At 38.0% G+C, this 17,753-nt stretch overlaps 1 protein-coding gene and 1 long non-coding RNA gene across 5 annotated transcripts; one reads left to right on the top strand and one right to left on the bottom strand.

Moving 5' to 3' along the window:
• Nucleotides 1-2,731: 2,731 nt before the first annotated feature.
• LOC107720431 (uncharacterized) lies at nt 2,732-3,888 on the bottom strand. Its single transcript, XR_001637614.1, has 2 exons — nt 3,779-3,888; nt 2,732-3,158 (listed from the first exon to the last, which is right to left on the bottom strand). It is a non-coding gene; the product is annotated as an uncharacterized LOC107720431 (long non-coding RNA).
• A 2,025-nt stretch (nt 3,889-5,913) lies between these two features.
• Nucleotides 5,914-11,534, top strand: shox2 (shox homeobox 2). Of its 4 annotated transcripts, XM_016528123.1 has the most exons (6): nt 5,976-5,993; nt 6,093-6,300; nt 7,389-7,597; nt 9,547-9,604; nt 9,916-10,004; nt 10,314-11,534. In XM_016528123.1, the coding sequence occupies exons 1-6, from the start codon at nt 5,991-5,993 to the stop codon at nt 10,599-10,601; spliced, it is 855 nt and encodes a 284-aa protein (XP_016383609.1). In that variant the 5' UTR covers nt 5,976-5,990; the 3' UTR covers nt 10,602-11,534. The 4 variants fall into 4 exon arrangements, with proteins under 4 accessions (XP_016383607.1, XP_016383608.1, XP_016383606.1 ...); XM_016528121.1 differs by having other exon boundaries at nt 5,914-6,300; nt 7,389-7,591; XM_016528122.1 differs by having other exon boundaries at nt 5,914-6,300; nt 10,350-11,534.
• Nucleotides 11,535-17,753: the final 6,219 nt, after the last annotated feature.

The following is a 17,753-nucleotide window of genomic DNA, read 5'->3' as shown; positions in this document are numbered from 1 at the left end:
TTAATGGCAACCGGTCATACGCTAATTAGCCGAGGACATGTTAGCATCTGAGTCCAAATGAGGGAGAAGAAAATCACTGCTGCTGCTGCTGCTGATGATGATGATGATGTGGCCGACTTGTGTTTTTAGCAAATAAATAAAAGTGGCATTTGATTTGTACAGAAATAACATTTCATGGGGAAAAAAGGTCTGTACCTGCACTATTAAAATTTTTTATTTTTTTTTTGTTAACCCTTGAGCATCAATTTGAAAAAGTTACACAGAGGTCATAAAAATATATATATTTATATTTTTTTCCACTTTCACTGTCATTGATCTTTTTACTAACATTAGTCCTGATCATAATTACCAAAAATTCATTCATTTTCAGGATTTTAACCATTTAAATACCATTTTGTTTGTTTTACGTAATACCATTTTTTTATGGGAGAAAACACACACACACAAAAATCTATTAACTTCCATATATTAAATGCTAGGATTTTTCCCCCAAGACACATTACATGCTAATCAATCATTTTGATGCATTATTATTTTAGTGCAATGTAAGAATTAAATAAACAAATAAACAAACAAACTACCATTCACACAAACCTCTGATATCCACATGAATACATCAACACAATTATAATTACAACATTTCAATTAAATTGGCCTCTTTTTTTAGCAGAAGCAGAAAACAGAAAAAAAAAACTTGCTCCATAGGCCAAACCTCAGAAAATTGTGCTATCAGGTGGAAAAAAGTAAGAATTTAAAAAAATAGTAAAAATAATTAACAAAGAATGCATGATTTTATGATTAAATGGCACTGGGATTAAATGTTGCTGGTGTAATGGGGACATTTTTATCCTTATTGTCCCGAGTGTAACTATTTTTTGTACATAGAGTAATAAATTTATTAAAGGAAACTAGAATAAAATATTAAAATATCAATAAAAATACACATCTTTGACAACGTTTATAGTGTTTGCATTAACACAGCCAAAAAAAAATGAAAAAGACAAAATTGTCCCTAAGAACGCACAAGGGTTAAAACAGTTTCAAAGTAAATCCTACTCCTCTTTTTTTTTTTCAGTGCTTTTGGCCTGTTCTATTGTCCACCAGTAAAAAAAATGATTGCGCAATGATTCATAATGAGCACAAACAGTGCAAGAAAATTCACTCACAAAATTGTAATGTTGCTTCACAGTGTTTCCCCCTAGGTTTACGGCTTTGGGGGGGGGTTCCGTATTTTTAAATTTTTTTTCTGGACTTTTTTTAGTGAGTGAGTGTGTGTGTGTGTGTGTGTGTGAGAGAGAGTGTGTGTGAGTGAGTGAGTGTGTGAGTGAGAGTGAGAGTGTGTGTGTGTGTGAAAAATATTAAACTTATATGTAAAAAGTATTAAACTTCAAAAAATATACAAAAATGTAATGAATGTAATAAAAAATGCACTGACAATAATTATGTAGATACTGTATGTTTTCATGTCTGTGCAAATGTAAGTAAATGTATGTTACAGAAAAGAAATACAAATACTCATGAGATCACATACATGTTTAAATACATCAGTTTGAGTTATTATACAAGTAGAAAACAAAGGATAAAAACATTATCAAACTCTTTACATATAATTTGTAAAATACAATGAAGAACTCACTATTTGTACACAGCGTTTTAATGTATTAACAATGTAGAGACTAGAATTTATAAACTGAATTTATTAAGAATTTATGGCATAATTATAATTAAACTTTTCCCCACTAAATCAAAGTCATGCACAACATGAAGACTCATGAAGAAAATAAACACAAAACACAAAATTATATCATAGAGAGAATAATTTGACTTTATGATTAAGTGTTTCAGGTTTTTTTATTATTTATTGTGATATTTATTAATTATCAGGATATTTATTAATTATTAATTCACAACATTTAGAAAATATACATTATAACTTGAAAAATATGTTTAAAAGTGGAAAATAATGATTAAGATGGAAGCACTCGCATAAATGCAAGGTGCAAGAAAAATGCATTTTGCATAATGCCGTACACCACCATGTGACACTAGGCTTGGTTGGCAGGCTACCTTGGGGAACCAACAGGCAGGGAGTCTCAGGCTGGTAGAGCAGGACTGGAGGGAACACACAGCACACACACAAATACACAAAACACCACTACTCAGCGCAACACACAGAAACAACAGTATGTACCAAGGGGGACGTGGCAGAGGGTCATCCAGGCAGATATTAAAGGCCTCCTTGAGGGGTGAATCATCATACTCCAGGCCCCTGGACCTGGTCCAAAAGAACTGGGCAAAGGCCCTCACCTCCCGCCCCTGCTGACGAAGTGCTCCCAGGCCTTGCTGGCGGGCCAGTCTTGTGTAAATAATGAGTGACATATACGAGCGACAGATCGCTTCCGCACATGCGTCTACTATCATAGATATGTATAGATGCCCTATTCGCCCGCTCCAGATACGTTGACGCGTCCGCCATTTTGGAACGTATTGCGGCCCATAGGAACAGTCACTAATGAGGCATCTACTTATATATATCTATGTCTACTATGCCAGAGCACGTACACGCTTCACGCGCCGGATGTTGTGAACACGCTCAGATCAGAGGTAAAAAACTATATAAATACTGTTGTTTCTTGCACAGACAGTTCGTTTCGTGTCTTAAGACCTCAATGTATCGCCACGAGCCGCAGGGTTTAATTTTTTTTTTTTTTTTTTAGTGCACTTTTCTTCTGGGCTCAATGTGCCAGCCGAGCAACTGGCATTGACATGAATAGGGATGCAAACTGAATAACTGCTTTAGAGCTTGTATGTGACGGGTGCATGGCAGGGAGCGTGTGATGTCAGTCAAACAAGAAAATTGTTTCAGAGGAAGAGCAAGTTATTACATTTTGATGAAAGATTACAGGGACAAACTTCTTTTTTTTTATTTATATATATTTCATTCTTCAGTGTCTAGCTCCTGTCTGTGGCTCTGTTTCGGTCTCTGGAGCGCGTTCGTCTGCTGGAGTGTTTGATGGGGCTGGTCACTCTGCTGCCAGAGGAGCTGGAGGATGAAGAACGGCCTCTCTGCCTCCTCTTCCTCCTGTTGTCCCCGCTGTCTGACGAGCGACGGCCCATGTTCACTCCGCTCGCTGGGGTAAACAGTAGAAAGGCATTGACTGTAGGGCACAAACACCTGTCTCAGATAACAGAAATGTTATGCCATCACTGTGAATCAGTAGCTCAAGCCACACATGCCTGATAAGGATGCAAATTAAATTTTTCTAAGCTGTGAACACTCTGTTTTTTAATTAAAATGCATGCACACTCATGCAATTTAACATAAAATTATCGATTTTTCTTATTTGAGGTCTGCTACACAGTAACAGAAGTTGAAAAGAAAGCGGCAGAACATAAAACGCATGCATAAGGCAAGAAATGTGTTAAAAACGCAGGAAGCACATCAGAATTTGCATCCGTTCATATAATGTACTAAATCCCAAACCTTAATAAAACTCTGCGAAACTCGCGTTAGATGCACCTCCACTGTTTACAGATCAAGTGCCTTGTTTAATGAAGGAAAAGAACATAAACGGGAGAACGTGGAAACGTAATTATGAAAATTGCGTCTATAAAGGTTATAAAAACTATTAAAACCGAATGCTGTCAGAATTACTAGCTCGATTTCCTCCACATTTCCACGCGCTTCCTCTGTTATGCAACAAATAAACAGCACGTCTGCTAATATATTCTGACGCTTGTGTGTAAAACGATTGATTTTTAATATTCATACTCTTACCTAGATAACGACACACACTGCTACTGTGTCACAACAGCGCTGTGAGCCGCCGAGCAGACAGAAGCAACCGGGCTGGAGATCATCGATGCGCGCGCGGCAGGAATTACCAATCAAACATGATCGTCCGTCGCGTGATCACATCTTCTCATGATCAGCGTGAAATGCAACATTGTTTCTGTTCGTGCATTTCTCAGCGACAAGGTCGCCATAAGATCACATAAGTTAAACTTGGATTGTGTGTGTTATTTTTGTACTGAGAAATTGCAGGCTGAGTGAAATGGTTTTTAAAGGAAAAAGCGATTTTGAGATCAGGTTAAGCTTTCATATTTTTGGTCGGAATGTGTTATAAAATTATAATGGGCTATAAACTAATTTTCTGTGAGATGCATATAGAGACCGACAAATCTGAAAAAATACAAATGCGAAGGTAAAAGTAAAGGTAAACATGATTTGTCTCAAATGTTGAAGGTAAAAGTTCGACTACTTACAAAAAAAAAAAATATTCTAAAAGTCAAACTGAAGTCTTAGTTCCGTTGTCGCTTTTGGGAAGAAAAAAAAAACACGAAATTCTAACATCAATGTAAAGATTTAAAGATATGCATAATCTTCAACATAGCCTTGTAATAGTTTTACTCAACCTACTACAAGCCAATTACAGATTACATTAATTAATTGATATCGCCAAACACAGTCTAATAGTATGACGTCTTACTGGGGGGAAAAATATTTTAGGAAGATTATTATTATTATTATTATTATTAATAATCTTCGCGTTTGAGATGGAAATGCTTAGTTAGGTCTTAGAATAATACATTTTGGCAGCGTTTCGAATAATAAATGCGTGTGTGCTTGAAGAATTACTATAGCCTATATGAATAGGCTATAAGAGAGACATATAAGATACATATTGCATTGTGATGTAGGCTAATTATTAGCGCTGAGATGATGAGAAGCTGTGTTTTGTAATTTATCGATATCCTAGAAGACGTCTAGTTGTGTAAGTCATTTTCCGCCGATCTAATATTCTTGCTGTGTAGTAGGATTTGGTCTTTTTTTATTTGTATTTTTTAATTCGCTGTTGATGCCCAAATGCACGTATTTACTTTGCCGGCTAATTAACCATATTAGGCAAATAGGCCTACGTAATAATTTTACTAAGTTTGTGTAATTCAATAGCAATAATTTTAATTCAAGATTTTTTAAGTATTGCAAGTCATCAGGCTGCAGTTGCTAATAATAGAAACAGATGTCCTTTAAGTGTTGAAATATTAAAATTTTTTAAATAGTGAATATTTCTTTCATGCTGTAAGACATTTTGAATGAAAACAAAACGTGTTATTGCACGTGTAGCCCATTTTATTATTGCTTTACTACGAAGCTATTTTTATGGCTGTTATAATACCAATACACTTTGACTAAATTGTTCAAATTGGTTGTTTTGATTTAGATTCTCTTTAAATAATTTCGATTCAAGATGTTCTTCGTTTTGCCATTAGATTTTGAAACGACGCTTTATGGAAAACACACTCTAATATCATTGCATTAAATATATAGGCTACTGTATACAACAGACTGTTTATAGTCTAATTAGCCCGCAATAAAACAAGCCTCACAGCTGTTTTCTGAGAAGATTCAATTGTATTTCTCGTCTACAGAAGAACGGTGGGTCAAAATGAAATTCTTAATGATGCTGTTATGTGTCACTTCCATGATCACAGAGTGCATATTTTGTCTTTCCCCCTTCTCCTGGCTCTTCTATCACGCTCTCTCGTTTTCCAGCTCAGATCAAAGAGTGTCCATGGCGTGCCCTTTTCAGTTTTGGCCTCGTCCCAGCAGAGCTTTCCAACACCACCATCATCATGAACCCTGGTGTTTCCAAACTCTCACCAGTCCACGCTTAATCACATTAATTTGCTCCTCTTGTTAATCTTGGCCAATAGCGAGCACGGAAGGGTGATGTGGATCTGAAGGACAGATAAGGTTCCCCCTGCACCCCACCCCAGCCCAGCCCAGCCCAGCCCGCCTCTATGGGAAGGGGGCTCGTGGTAACGCGCGCGGATCAAGGGGCAGACGCTTCGCCAAGTATAAATAGTGTGACTTCAATAGTGAATCGGCAGCAAGTCCGCACACTCCGCAACAAGAGGAATTGTCAAAGATCTCGTCACATCACGTCGCATTCAGGCCGATAGAACGAGAACGCTGTTGATGTCTTATGGTAGACTGCTGGGGATCTAAAGAGAAGATTGATTTTTTCTTCTTCTTGGGCGCAGTGATGGAAGAACTTACCGCGTTTGTCTCTAAATCTTTTGATCAGAAGGTGAAGGAAAAGAAGGAAGTGATCACGTACCGGGAGGTGCTGGAGGCCGGCTCGGCGAGGAACAGGGAGAGTCTGTCAGTGGAACCGGTTCGCGAGGAGCTGAGCAGCATCACGCGGGGCGGCGTGCGCTCATCGCCGGCCAGAGAAGCGGACATGCTCGCGTCAGAGAGAACCAGAGACTCGATCAGCCCCAAACTCACAGACGGTGAGTGTTTCCTTCGTGTCTCTAGCGTTTATCCTGCGGGACATTTTTAAAAATGATTTCATCACGCTATTTCTTCTTCGAAGGCCTATTTATTTACTTTCTATACTATAAGTTTTAGAACTTCTTCGATTTCGATATTTTCTATTTTATTTGAAAGTCACATTAATTTCGTTCAGGCTACACGAAACGTGATAATCATATAATAATTTGACAGTCATCACTGTCATAATATGACTGAAGCAGCCTGAAAACAAACCTAAAGAACCAATCAAAAGTTAACAAGTGATACAATCGAGCGCTGTAACATTGCGGCTGTATTTTTGTTGTCGGATTGTAGTTTCATGCTATATATATATATATATATATATATTTATGTTAGTTGTGAAACTTCGTAGCCAGAGGTTAAGACGTTTGCAAGATTTACAGATTATGCATGAGATAACAGACTCATAAAATAAAATATGTAGGCTACCCGTATGTTAGGCTATACATTAAGGCTTTTATAGGCTTTTGCTAAACAGAAACAAATCATGTAGAAAACAAACAAACAAAGAATGTGCCAGTGGGTTATAAATCCACACGCATTTTATGCACGAGACACGCTGAAGGCCTATATTTCAATTAGCTATTTGAAATCTGAGATTTAAAATAATACCCTATCACGAGAACAGTAGGTATAACAATCATAATAATAAAAATAATAATAATGTTAACTGCGGATCATTTCGATTGGATTTATCTATTATTTTTCTAAACATCTAATTGTGAACACATTGTTTCTAATACAGGTTAATTGTTATTTTGACAGCAGGGATTTTCATTCAGATTCGTTAATTGTTGTCTTTATTAGTTTCATTTTCGTAGCATCCAGCCGATTTGCCAGGCTGTTAATTTCACGTGCAATAGGATAATATTCCTGTCATAAGCATCCGGTTCAGAGAGACTCTCCATGCATATGTATAGCGCGTAAATAATTAAAGAGCTCTGTGTAGGACAAAACATCCGTGACCGACATCAGTGGGCACACACTGCCCTCCTTTCTCATCACTGGACGAAGCGTTCATTCCTGATTTCTGCTCCGTTTTCAGGTAACACAGATATGAAAGAACGCAAAGAGGATTGTAAGCCGCTGGAGGATGAGACACAGACTAAAATCAAGCAGAGAAGGAGTCGGACTAACTTTACCCTTGAGCAGCTGAATGAGCTGGAGAGACTGTTCGATGAAACGCACTATCCAGACGCCTTTATGAGAGAGGAGCTGAGCCAGAGACTCGGGCTGTCGGAGGCCAGGGTACAGGTCAGGCATGCATGTGCTGTCTACATGTGTGCTGATGCTGTGTGCATTATGGTTTCCCTTGCGAGAGGAGAAACACTTTCGATTAATGCTAGCTAATGTTGAACCTTAGAGGCTGTATGCAATTACATATTAAGTGCACAGTAATTATTTTTGCTATATATAGGCGATTGTATATATAATTAACGTGTCATTATTATGTAATTACATAGGCCTACATCCTGCTACACTCTAAAAAATGCTGGGTTAAATACAACCCAGTGCTGGGTAAAATAGGGACAAACCCAGCAATTGGGTTGTTTTGACCCAGCGGTTTGGTTAAATGTTTAACCCAACCTTCTGGGTAGTAACCCAACCGCTGGGTCAAAACAACCCAATTGCTGGGTTTGTCCCTATTTTACCCAGCACTGGGTTTATTTAACCCAGCATTTTTTAGAGTGTATGTGCAACATGAACGCGTAGCCTTCTAATCAGTTCATTAAATTATTGACACAGTATCATTAACAATGTAGAGTCTCCGAAATAATTTCTAAGTAATGAGAGATTAAAAATGTAAATGCATTTGAAATAAAATCGATTAATAACAAGAGTAGGCTAATATAGGTAGGCCTATACAAATTGTGCATGGGCACTCCTTGTAGATAGCCTAAACACAACGTTTCCAGCACAGAATAACGTCGTTATTATTAGTGTTATATGTGCATATTCACATACATAGCCTACCTCAGCGTGGTAAATAAAATTAGATATCAGCTTATGTGTTGAATGGTGGGATGATATTGTCGAAAAAGTTATATCACGCCGCTTAAATCAACGCCGCTGAGCGATAATGAACAAAACAACGAACTAAAATGATTCCCTGATTTGCGCGCATTGGCCTGCAGGCAACATCTGTAGTGTGCTTTTTAGGATGGGGAAGACCATCTGCACAGAAACATAATAAGGCTCAATATATGTGTAACAAGAGACGAGCGACTGAGCCGAATAATGATATTCAGCATAGACATTGGCTCTGGTGTGATTGATCAGAAGAAGAAGAACAATCTCTTATTTCATTCACTTGTATCTATTCATTCCTTGGGTGGGGATATAAAATGCACTCCTTGAATACATTGGTCCTTTTAAAAATGGGCTCAAAAGACCTCCCTGGAAAAAAAGTTAAACCATCGTCTCTCTTTGGGATCTTACCAAAGGGCATTGTCCCAAGCAAGGCCTGCGGATTTACATAAATTATCATCATCATTTTTACCCAAATAAAGATCTGATGCTCTTTTCATATTCAGCATTCACAGACAAGGCCACACCGCTGGCTCAAAGACTAACATGCTATTTAAACGGATAAATTCATAACGTATCGGGATTATTATCATATATTTATTATCGCGTTTCCACTTTCACTTACAGCAGAAATATCATGCAAATGCAGTGTCGATCAAAACGAATAAACAGTGCACTGGAACTGTGCGCGATTCAAAACAGATGCATGAGACATAATCATTTCCTATATCTCTAATGCCCATATAGGCTGTGTAACACAGACTTTCTTTCTGATGTAAGCAAGTCATGTCTTCATTTTAGCCTGCTATTAAAGTCCAGGCATGTATAGTCCCATGCTGGGTTTTTGCTATCAGAGGGTCGCTTTGCTTGTTCTGGGACTCGGATTAAACCATTAGAGAAAGACGATATATATTATGGCACTTTTTTCAGATGCACGAGTTTAAGATTGTTTAACATTTGAATAAATCTGTTTGTTTTGTGGTTATAGCTGGCCGCTTTTTACGTCAATTCGCCGCTCGTATAGAGATATAATAATTCAAATGTGCGGTTACGCATTATGAATATTTTAGAGGTCCTCAGGGATAGCTACACAGTTTTGCCGAGACTGTTGTCATTTTGGGAGGATTTACACATTCGCTCACCAACAGCTGTCAATCAGTGTCTTGTGTTTTCAGGTTTGGTTTCAGAACCGACGGGCCAAATGCAGAAAGCAGGAAAATCAGTTGCATAAAGGTGCGTTGGATTTAAACGCTCCACGTGCATTTGAATGCTTAGATTGCACAAAATAAATTAGGAATTGCTATTGTGTTATTCGTTTATTTATTCTGGCTTGCTGTTTTATTAAAACCTTATATATTGTTTTTGTTGTTAGATGATGGGATTTAGACGGGACGATTGCAACATACAGAATAAAACAAAAATTATACGTTGCACTACGGTGTAGCCAAGTTCATTTGATCTTTTTATTTGTATTTACTGTGAAATATGATAGCAATTCGTTTTTGAAGACATATAGATAACAAGTCAATGTCAACATTTTGCAGGAGTTCTCATCGGAGCGGCGAGTCAGTTCGAAGCGTGTCGTGTCGCTCCATATGTCAACGTGGGAGCTCTGCGCATGCCATTCCAGCAGGCAAGTTACAATGCAGAGGCGTCCTATTTCTATTTCTATGAATCACACACTCAGATTTCCCTCCTTTTTGTTATTGCAATGTCACCATGACTGAGAGATCTTGACGAAGAATATGCATAGATGAGTTGAGATTTGTGCATTTTTCGTGGGGGGGCATAGGCTATAGTTGCCAGCACAGTGGAATGCAGGTGTCCGAATGCATTTTTTATGATGATAAATGCAATTGATCCAGTGCCCAGTAACAGCTCTGCATAGTCTCTCTTAAGTTAATGTGTTTCTCCCCCTCTCTTCCCACCCGTGCGTCCATAGGATAGTCATTGCAACGTGCCGCCCTTCTCCTTTCAGGTGCAGGCGCAGCTGCAGCTGGACAGCGCCGTGGCCCACGCGCACCATCACCTGCACTCGCACCTGGCGGCGCACGCGCCCTACATGATGTTTCCCGCCCCGCCGTTCGGTTTGCCCCTGGCGACGCTCGCGGCGGAATCCGCCTCGGTGGTGGCGGCGGCGGCAGCGGCGGCAAAAAGCACCAACAAAAACTCAAGCATCGCGGATCTGAGACTGAAGGCGAAAAAGCACGCGGCGGCTCTGGGGCTGTGACGTCACTGAGCATCGCACGCGACAGAGAAACGCATTATTTATGTTTCCTCATGAAGGACACGCGAGAGAAAAAGGAGAGGCTATTTATGAGAACACAAACTGTGAAGTGGACAAACTTTACGTGGATATTTTCGCGGATGGAGGGACAACTCCACAAAATGTTGAACTACGAGAAAATAAAAAAGTTGAACTTTTGCAGAAGACAAGAAGCTGAATCTGAATATGATGATATAAAGCAGCTGGGACGATTGTTCGGCTGTTTGTGTGACAACAACGCGAACATTTCTGCTTTAATACGTTATTAGTAATTAATGAAAATAAAGAGGCTGGCCTCGTTTTATTTGAAACAAAGTTTCTCTGTGGATATTTGTGAAATATTACAGAAATCACTTTTGTTGCCAAACATGAAAACCGCAGTGTTAAACACGGATAAAACACGATTTCAGTTCAAGTTTATGCTCTTTGAGTTCTGAAACAAAATAAATGAGCATTAAACGAAACGATGATCGTTCCTTTGCTTATTAAAGAGTGTATTGTGAATATAATCCGATATCAGGAAATTATTCAACGGAGAGTCTCCGTCAGATGCCCATATTAGCACACATCAGGCTTTTATTCTCGGTGTAAAAATCTAATTCAGGTAACACACTAATATTGATATGGTACGGGCACGTGTAAAATACCTATGTTAATACCGACAAAATGAGTTTGGTTGTTTTATGCTTCATCAAGGCATTGTGGGAGCATATTCTGGATTTTCTTTGCTATTTCTTTTCGTTCTTGTTCCTTCATCTCTTTCTCAGTGTCTACAACCATATGTGAATCTCTCAATGTAATGTTCATGTTTTATAAGGGTTATAAAAGGACATCGACTGCGGGCACTCATTTTTATGATATCTATGATTTTATCATGACTGTGAAACTTGAGCTCACCTCAACACCGTGTTTTCGATTCATAAAATAAATGTAAAAAAAAAAAAAGATTGTAGCATCTGTGTCATGGTATTTACGTAGTTCGTATTATTTAATTTTTCTCTTTGCTATGTTGGTGCATGTGATGGAAGCGTTGGAACAGAATCCTTCATGCGCACGTTTAGAATTGCTCTTATAATTTAATGTCTGAAATTATACAATGTACAAATCGACCCGTTTCTGTTTTGTTTGGATGATTCTGTTGTGTATATTATGCATTATACAACGTTTGTTATTAGTAATGAATGTTATTATAACGTGTTGCCGAAAATCAATTATATGCATGACTATGCAAATACATATTTATTTATTAAGGGAAAACGTTGATCATAAAATCGCACGGACATTTTTCAGAGACTGAGCTTCATAAGAGCTTCTTCTGCAGTGAACAGTCAGATAATAACACTTTAGAAAAAGAAAACAAGAGGGGGGGATAATGGAATAAATATTTTCATATGAAATACTTTTGTTAAATAACAACTGAATACGTAATTGTGTATGTATATACATACATATACATGCATATCTCAATCGCATTCTTCTGTAGCTTCATCAACCCGCCTATCGACATCTAAAGCGGTTCTCTTGAGAATTTGATAAATAGCAATGACATCTCCTATCGTGAATAACCTGTCTGGTCAGATTACTGTCTGGATACAAAGTACAATGTTTTGGCCTATTAATTAATACTGTTTTAACAAAGAGGGCTTGTGTATCCAGCCCAGGGCCGGACTCGGACGCCAGTGCTATTGAATTATCGATTCCTCTTACTGCTTAAGTTGAGACAAACTTATGAATGAGGAAGCGCTGTTCAGAGGACGAAAGGTGGGTATTAACCCCAAATCGGATAAATTGACCAGCAGATTTGGACAGTGAGCTTTAAACATTTTTCTTCAAAGTGAGAGTCACCCCGGCAAACATATGACCTTGAACTAGAGCTAGAAAGTGATGTGACAAACTAGAAAGCTAAACTGCATTATAACAAATAACACATTAAATATAACAATAACAACCTACATTCTGAAATTACAATGTGTTATTATATTATGAAATGAATTCTTCCAGCTGCTGTCCGGCCTTGAAAGTTAATTGTAGAATTTACAGCAATGGCATGTAAAATGTGTGTGACTAATGGAGGACTAACACTGAACTTCTGGGGTGAGATAGAGGTTAAAGAACTGATGGGAGTCAAATCAAATCAATGTATTTATTTATTTAAAATAAAATGATGTTTAGAATTTTTTTCAGACAAATCAGGCTGTTTTCTCTCATAACACAATAAATTACTTTATAAAAACAAAAATAGGGAGATTTCCTTTCTTTGTAGGATCCCACAATGGGGAAAAACCCATTAGCCACTGCATGAATACATACTGGTAACAAATGTATAGCCTGAATGCACTGTAAGTCGCTTTGGATAAAAGCGTCTGCTAAATGCATAAATTATTATTATTATTAATTAATTATGATTATTATGAAAAATTTAATTTGGTATGCTTAGGCAAGCATAGGGACTTATCGGAAGAGTTTAACATGACTTTTCCTCTGGCTCAATTGTTAGAGAATGTGCTAACAATGGCAAGAGCATGGCTTTGCTCCAAAGCAACAACACACACTAATAAAACTCCAATGTGCTGTGTGTTGCAGATGCATGATGGTAAAAGAGATTTCTCTGTTTCTATTTAAGGCTGTTGTTTTATTGATAATAATTGTTTAAGGATTATGGAGGTTAGTGTTCAGTTTGGTTGGGGATTCAAGTTGGAAAGTCTCTTCAAGTTTGTGCAAAAGTATTTCGAGTGAATCCATTTGCTGACACTATGATAAATCTGGAGAACAGATGATGTTATCAAATTTGGACTATCAAGTCCTCCACAATAGTTCAGAAGAGCTGCCAAATATGCTTTTAAAATATAAGTGCATCTTGCAGTGCAAGTTTTTTTCTCTCTTTAAATTAGCAGTCTTGAAAACACATACACATATTGACACTCAGCATACAAAATATGACAATGGTGACAAACAATTAATTTTCATATAAAAAATAAATAAACCCAGAACATTACAAAACAAGCTGCTAAAAGTGACCACCAAAAACAACAACAGCAAGCAGTAAAAATGCAACAGTATCATTTATTCTGCCTGTGGAAGTCACACTATTACAGCTAATCTGTAAAAAATACAAGAGATTACTGTAATGACTGCTAGTCATCATAATTATACAGCTCAACTGTGCTAATCACAGTCATTTAATGGCCAATTTCACCACAGAAATTCAGAGAACGACGCTGTTTGTTTATTGTAATTACCGTGTTTTCCAGTAGGCTACTGTAAAAACTCCAGCAGCCCATTTATATGTTACAATACCTTACCGTGACAGTAAATGTAATTTACAGTATGCTTTAGAGATTCAGTGATTCTTTGACCTGAGGATGTAGTGTCATAACATGTCCAATTTACATTTGGATAGCATTAGTCCACTTTTTCTTTCAGTGTTAAGCCTTATCAATCTACAAGTACTCAAGGAGACAACAGGACGGGGACACTGAAGTACTTTTCAGATTAATGATGGAGAGAGCAATCATTTTTTCCCACACTCTCTTCAGTCAACAGGCTTCACACCAGCACAGAGTCACACCGGCTCCACATTCCTAGTACGTCTTCCTCTCCTTCATCTCGTTCCCTCTTCTCTCTCCGTTCTGCAATGATCTTTAAGATGCACAAGTGTGACTCACCGGAGTGGGAGGTTCACACAAACTGTATCCCAGCCTAGAAATGCGATAGTGAGAGCCATCCAAACCCCTGTAAACCTCAAGCAGTTAACCCTGCAGTGACGATAAGAACAGTTAAGCAGCATTTTGAGGGTCAGGCTCATCCCTTGAGCTGTCTATGCTGTATATCTGAGCTTCATGACCTGTTGCTAAATTTACCACTGTACAACTTGCCAGACAGTTAATGCTGAACAATCTTCAGGCTTTAGGCTTTTATCGTACAGCCGAGCAGAGCAACAGTGCTTCTGCCCATCACAGAGGCACCGTATCTACACTTAAGTTGTTTTATTGTTAAATCTGAAGCACGGAAAGTTCGCCGTCTCCACTGAAGCTGACATATTACATATGTCTCCGCGCCCATAAGAGAGACAGAGAGAGGTAGTGTGCTTGAGAAAATGTCAATGAATGTTGAATCAAACTCCGAAGCAGTCTTGAAAGGAGGTGAGGAGAGCGAGAGAACACAAAGATAAGGTAGCTCTCTAAAGGTTTGCCTTTATGTGCACACATCATCAGACTAAAGACAAGCAACATCAGGGGAGAGCAAGGAGATGAAAGACAGACTTCAAAGGGGCGAAATGGAGTGAAAATGAGACAGAAACCTGCCTAAAACTTGCTCAAATACACCAATTAAAGCAGCCTATTGCTTGGATTTGTCCTATGAGCAGTGCGTCTGTATGAACCACTTCTTAAGCAAAGTGTATCATTTAAAACGGCCCTCAATGGCGCTCAGTCAAGATGAAAACAATGGGACTGACCAAATAAAGGCCTGTTTTATAAAGGCTGGGAAAAATGGCAACACTCGCAGCAATTTAATCTATCTGTTAGGAAGAAAGCTGCACAATACTAAATGAAGTCAAACAAAGTGAGGAATTGTTTTCGGCATCCTGTTTAGGTAGTGCGGACGGACCGGCAAATCTTTTACGGACTATGAGCATTTATTTATTTTTGATGTAATTCCTGTTGCAGCTGGCACTAACGCAACTCGATAACAACAATTAACCGGCCCTGAGGGGAGGACAAAACCGAGGCATTTCATCCCCGCAAAGTGAAAATCACACAAGACATAACGTGTATTTACCCTTGTGATAGTAATACTGTAAGTTTACTCTCTCCAGTTGAAGTTGTAAATTAACCATACATAATTTTCTGTTTTATTTATTTGACTTGAATATATTTTCCATCAAGACGGAACATTGGAATATTCTTTGAAACAATGTGCTATGACAATAACCATACACTCACGTCATGTGATATTTATACTAAGAGTCTTGAATTACACAAATCTCAGAATGAACTCTACCGCTTTGTTGAAGTCAGTATTGTATACAGAAATTAACAGAATGTGTCTCAAAACAGCTGGCTGAGTATAGCAGTTCATAAACCGAGCAAAAAAAGCGCTATAAATCCACTTTCCACAACACTTTTTTTTTCACCAGCGTACATGAGAAATCCTTGAACCCCTCAAAGGAAAATCTCTCCACTTTTTTTATTCTCTAAATGTTTTTTATGGATCTTTAACAGTTCAAGCAGAGCTTTTGAGAAACAGAAATGCAGAAGTGTTCAGACACTCAAATTCACAGAGAATGTATCAAATGTGTAATATTAAGTATTATATTCAAGTTCTGATATTTAGATACATTTTTCAATTGGAGCTTGTCAGCAGTATTAACCTAGTAACATTGCTCAGAGTAAAGCCATGATTTACTTAATCAGAACCCCAAATGGGTGTATCATTTAAAACGGCCCTCAATGGCGCTCAGTCAAGATGAAAACAATGGGACTGACCAAATAAAAGCCTGATTTATAAAGGCTGGGAAAAACGGCAACACTCAGCAATTTAATCTATCTGTTGGGAAGAAAGCTGCACAATACTAAATGAAGTCAAACAAAGTGAGGAATTGTTTTCGGCATCCTGTTTAGGTAGTGCGGACGGACCGGCAAATCTTTTACGGACTATGAGCATTTATTTATTTTTGATGTAATTCCTGTTGCAGCTGGCACTAACGCAACTCGATAACAACAATTAACCGGCCCTGAGGGGAGGACAAAACCGAGGCATTTCATCCCCGCAAAGTGAAAATCACACAAGACATAACGTGTATTTACCCTTGTGATAGTAATACTGTAAGTTTACTCTCTCCAGTTGAAGTTGTAAATTAACCATACATAATTTTCTGTTTTATTTATTTGACTTGAATATATTTTCCATCAAGACGGAACATTGGAATATTCTTTGAAACAATGTGCTATGACAATAACCATACACTCACGTCATGTGATATTTATACTAAGAGTCTTGAATTACACAAATCTCAGAATGAACTCTACCGCTTTGTTGAAGTCAGTATTGTATACAGAAATTAACAGAATGTGTCTCAAAACAGCTGGCTGAGTATAGCAGTTCATAAACCGAGCAAAAAAAGCGCTATAAATCCACTTTCCACAACACTTTTTTTTTCACCAGCGTACATGAGAAATCCTTGAACCCCTCAAAGGAAAATCTCTCCACTTTTTTTATTCTCTAAATGTTTTTTTATGGATCTTTAACAGTTCAAGCAGAGCTTTTGAGAAACAGAAATGCAGAAGTGTTCAGACACTCAAATTCACAGAGAATGTATCAAATGTGTAATATTAAGTATTATATTCAAGTTCTGATATTTAGATACATTTTTCAATTGGAGCTTGTCAGCAGTATTAACCTAGTAACATTGCTCAGAGTAAAGCCATGATTTACTTAATCAGAACCCCAAATGGACCCACTCTAAAGGGTTACGGCATTATAGACCTGAGCGGTCAAGTATGTATAATAGCTCAGGTCAATGTCAGCCGAACGTGCGCTTGTGGGTTGCGGATAATGCAGATGAATAGATTGTTACTCAATATAAAATTATGTCAAAGTCTTTAAAGAGACAGACTAAGTAGACATGATGTTCCAGGGAAACATCACAGGGGCTGTCAGGGGCAAGCAGGCTTTGATGGAACAGGATTTAACATGGCTCCTACAGAGCTATTGGATTACCTATTTGGCCCAGTGAACTGGCAACATTTAATTAAATAGCCATGCATTAGCGTCCATGTGTGCACGGCTGCTCTGGCGTCTATGTGTGTGTGTGACAGGAATGGTGCTTATTCTGAATACAAAAATGAATTTCGCAAGTTTGCCTACAGGTTCAGTTTATATTACCTTTAATCTTTACTTATTCTCTCTCTCTTGTTAAAACATTTAGGCTTTTGGCTCACTTTAAAACACTTTAGCATAGTGCTCACAATGCTGTCAGTCATTACGCTATTTGAGAAACCCTCACTGCTCTTGTGCAAAGAACATATTCTCTTTCTCACAAGGCTAATATCTGAAGACACGTTTTTCCATGCCTTTGCAGTAAGATGATGACAAGCTGATCTCAAATCAGTTTTT

Source organism: Sinocyclocheilus rhinocerous, unplaced genomic scaffold (genome assembly GCF_001515625.1).
Source record: "Sinocyclocheilus rhinocerous isolate Xijiao unplaced genomic scaffold, SAMN03320098_v1.1 scaffold601, whole genome shotgun sequence".
Taxonomy (NCBI): domain Eukaryota; kingdom Metazoa; phylum Chordata; class Actinopteri; order Cypriniformes; family Cyprinidae; genus Sinocyclocheilus; species Sinocyclocheilus rhinocerous.
Note: the sequence above shows the minus strand (reverse complement) of the source record. Positions and strands in the feature narration are given on the sequence as shown.

What these genes read in the sequence shown, in the direction of transcription:
- shox2 (XM_016528120.1), top strand. Translation starts at nt 5,991, where the DNA reads ATGGTAGACTGCTGGGGATCTAAAGAGAAGATTGATTTTTTCTTCTTC. An exon ending in CAGCCCCAAACTCACAGACG is followed by an intron (nt 6,301 to 7,388) that starts GTGAGTGTTTCC and finishes CTCCGTTTTCAG; the next exon opens with GTAACACAGATATGAAAGAA. An exon ending in TGTCGGAGGCCAGGGTACAG is followed by an intron (nt 7,598 to 9,546) that starts GTCAGGCATGCA and finishes TTGTGTTTTCAG; the next exon opens with GTTTGGTTTCAGAACCGACG.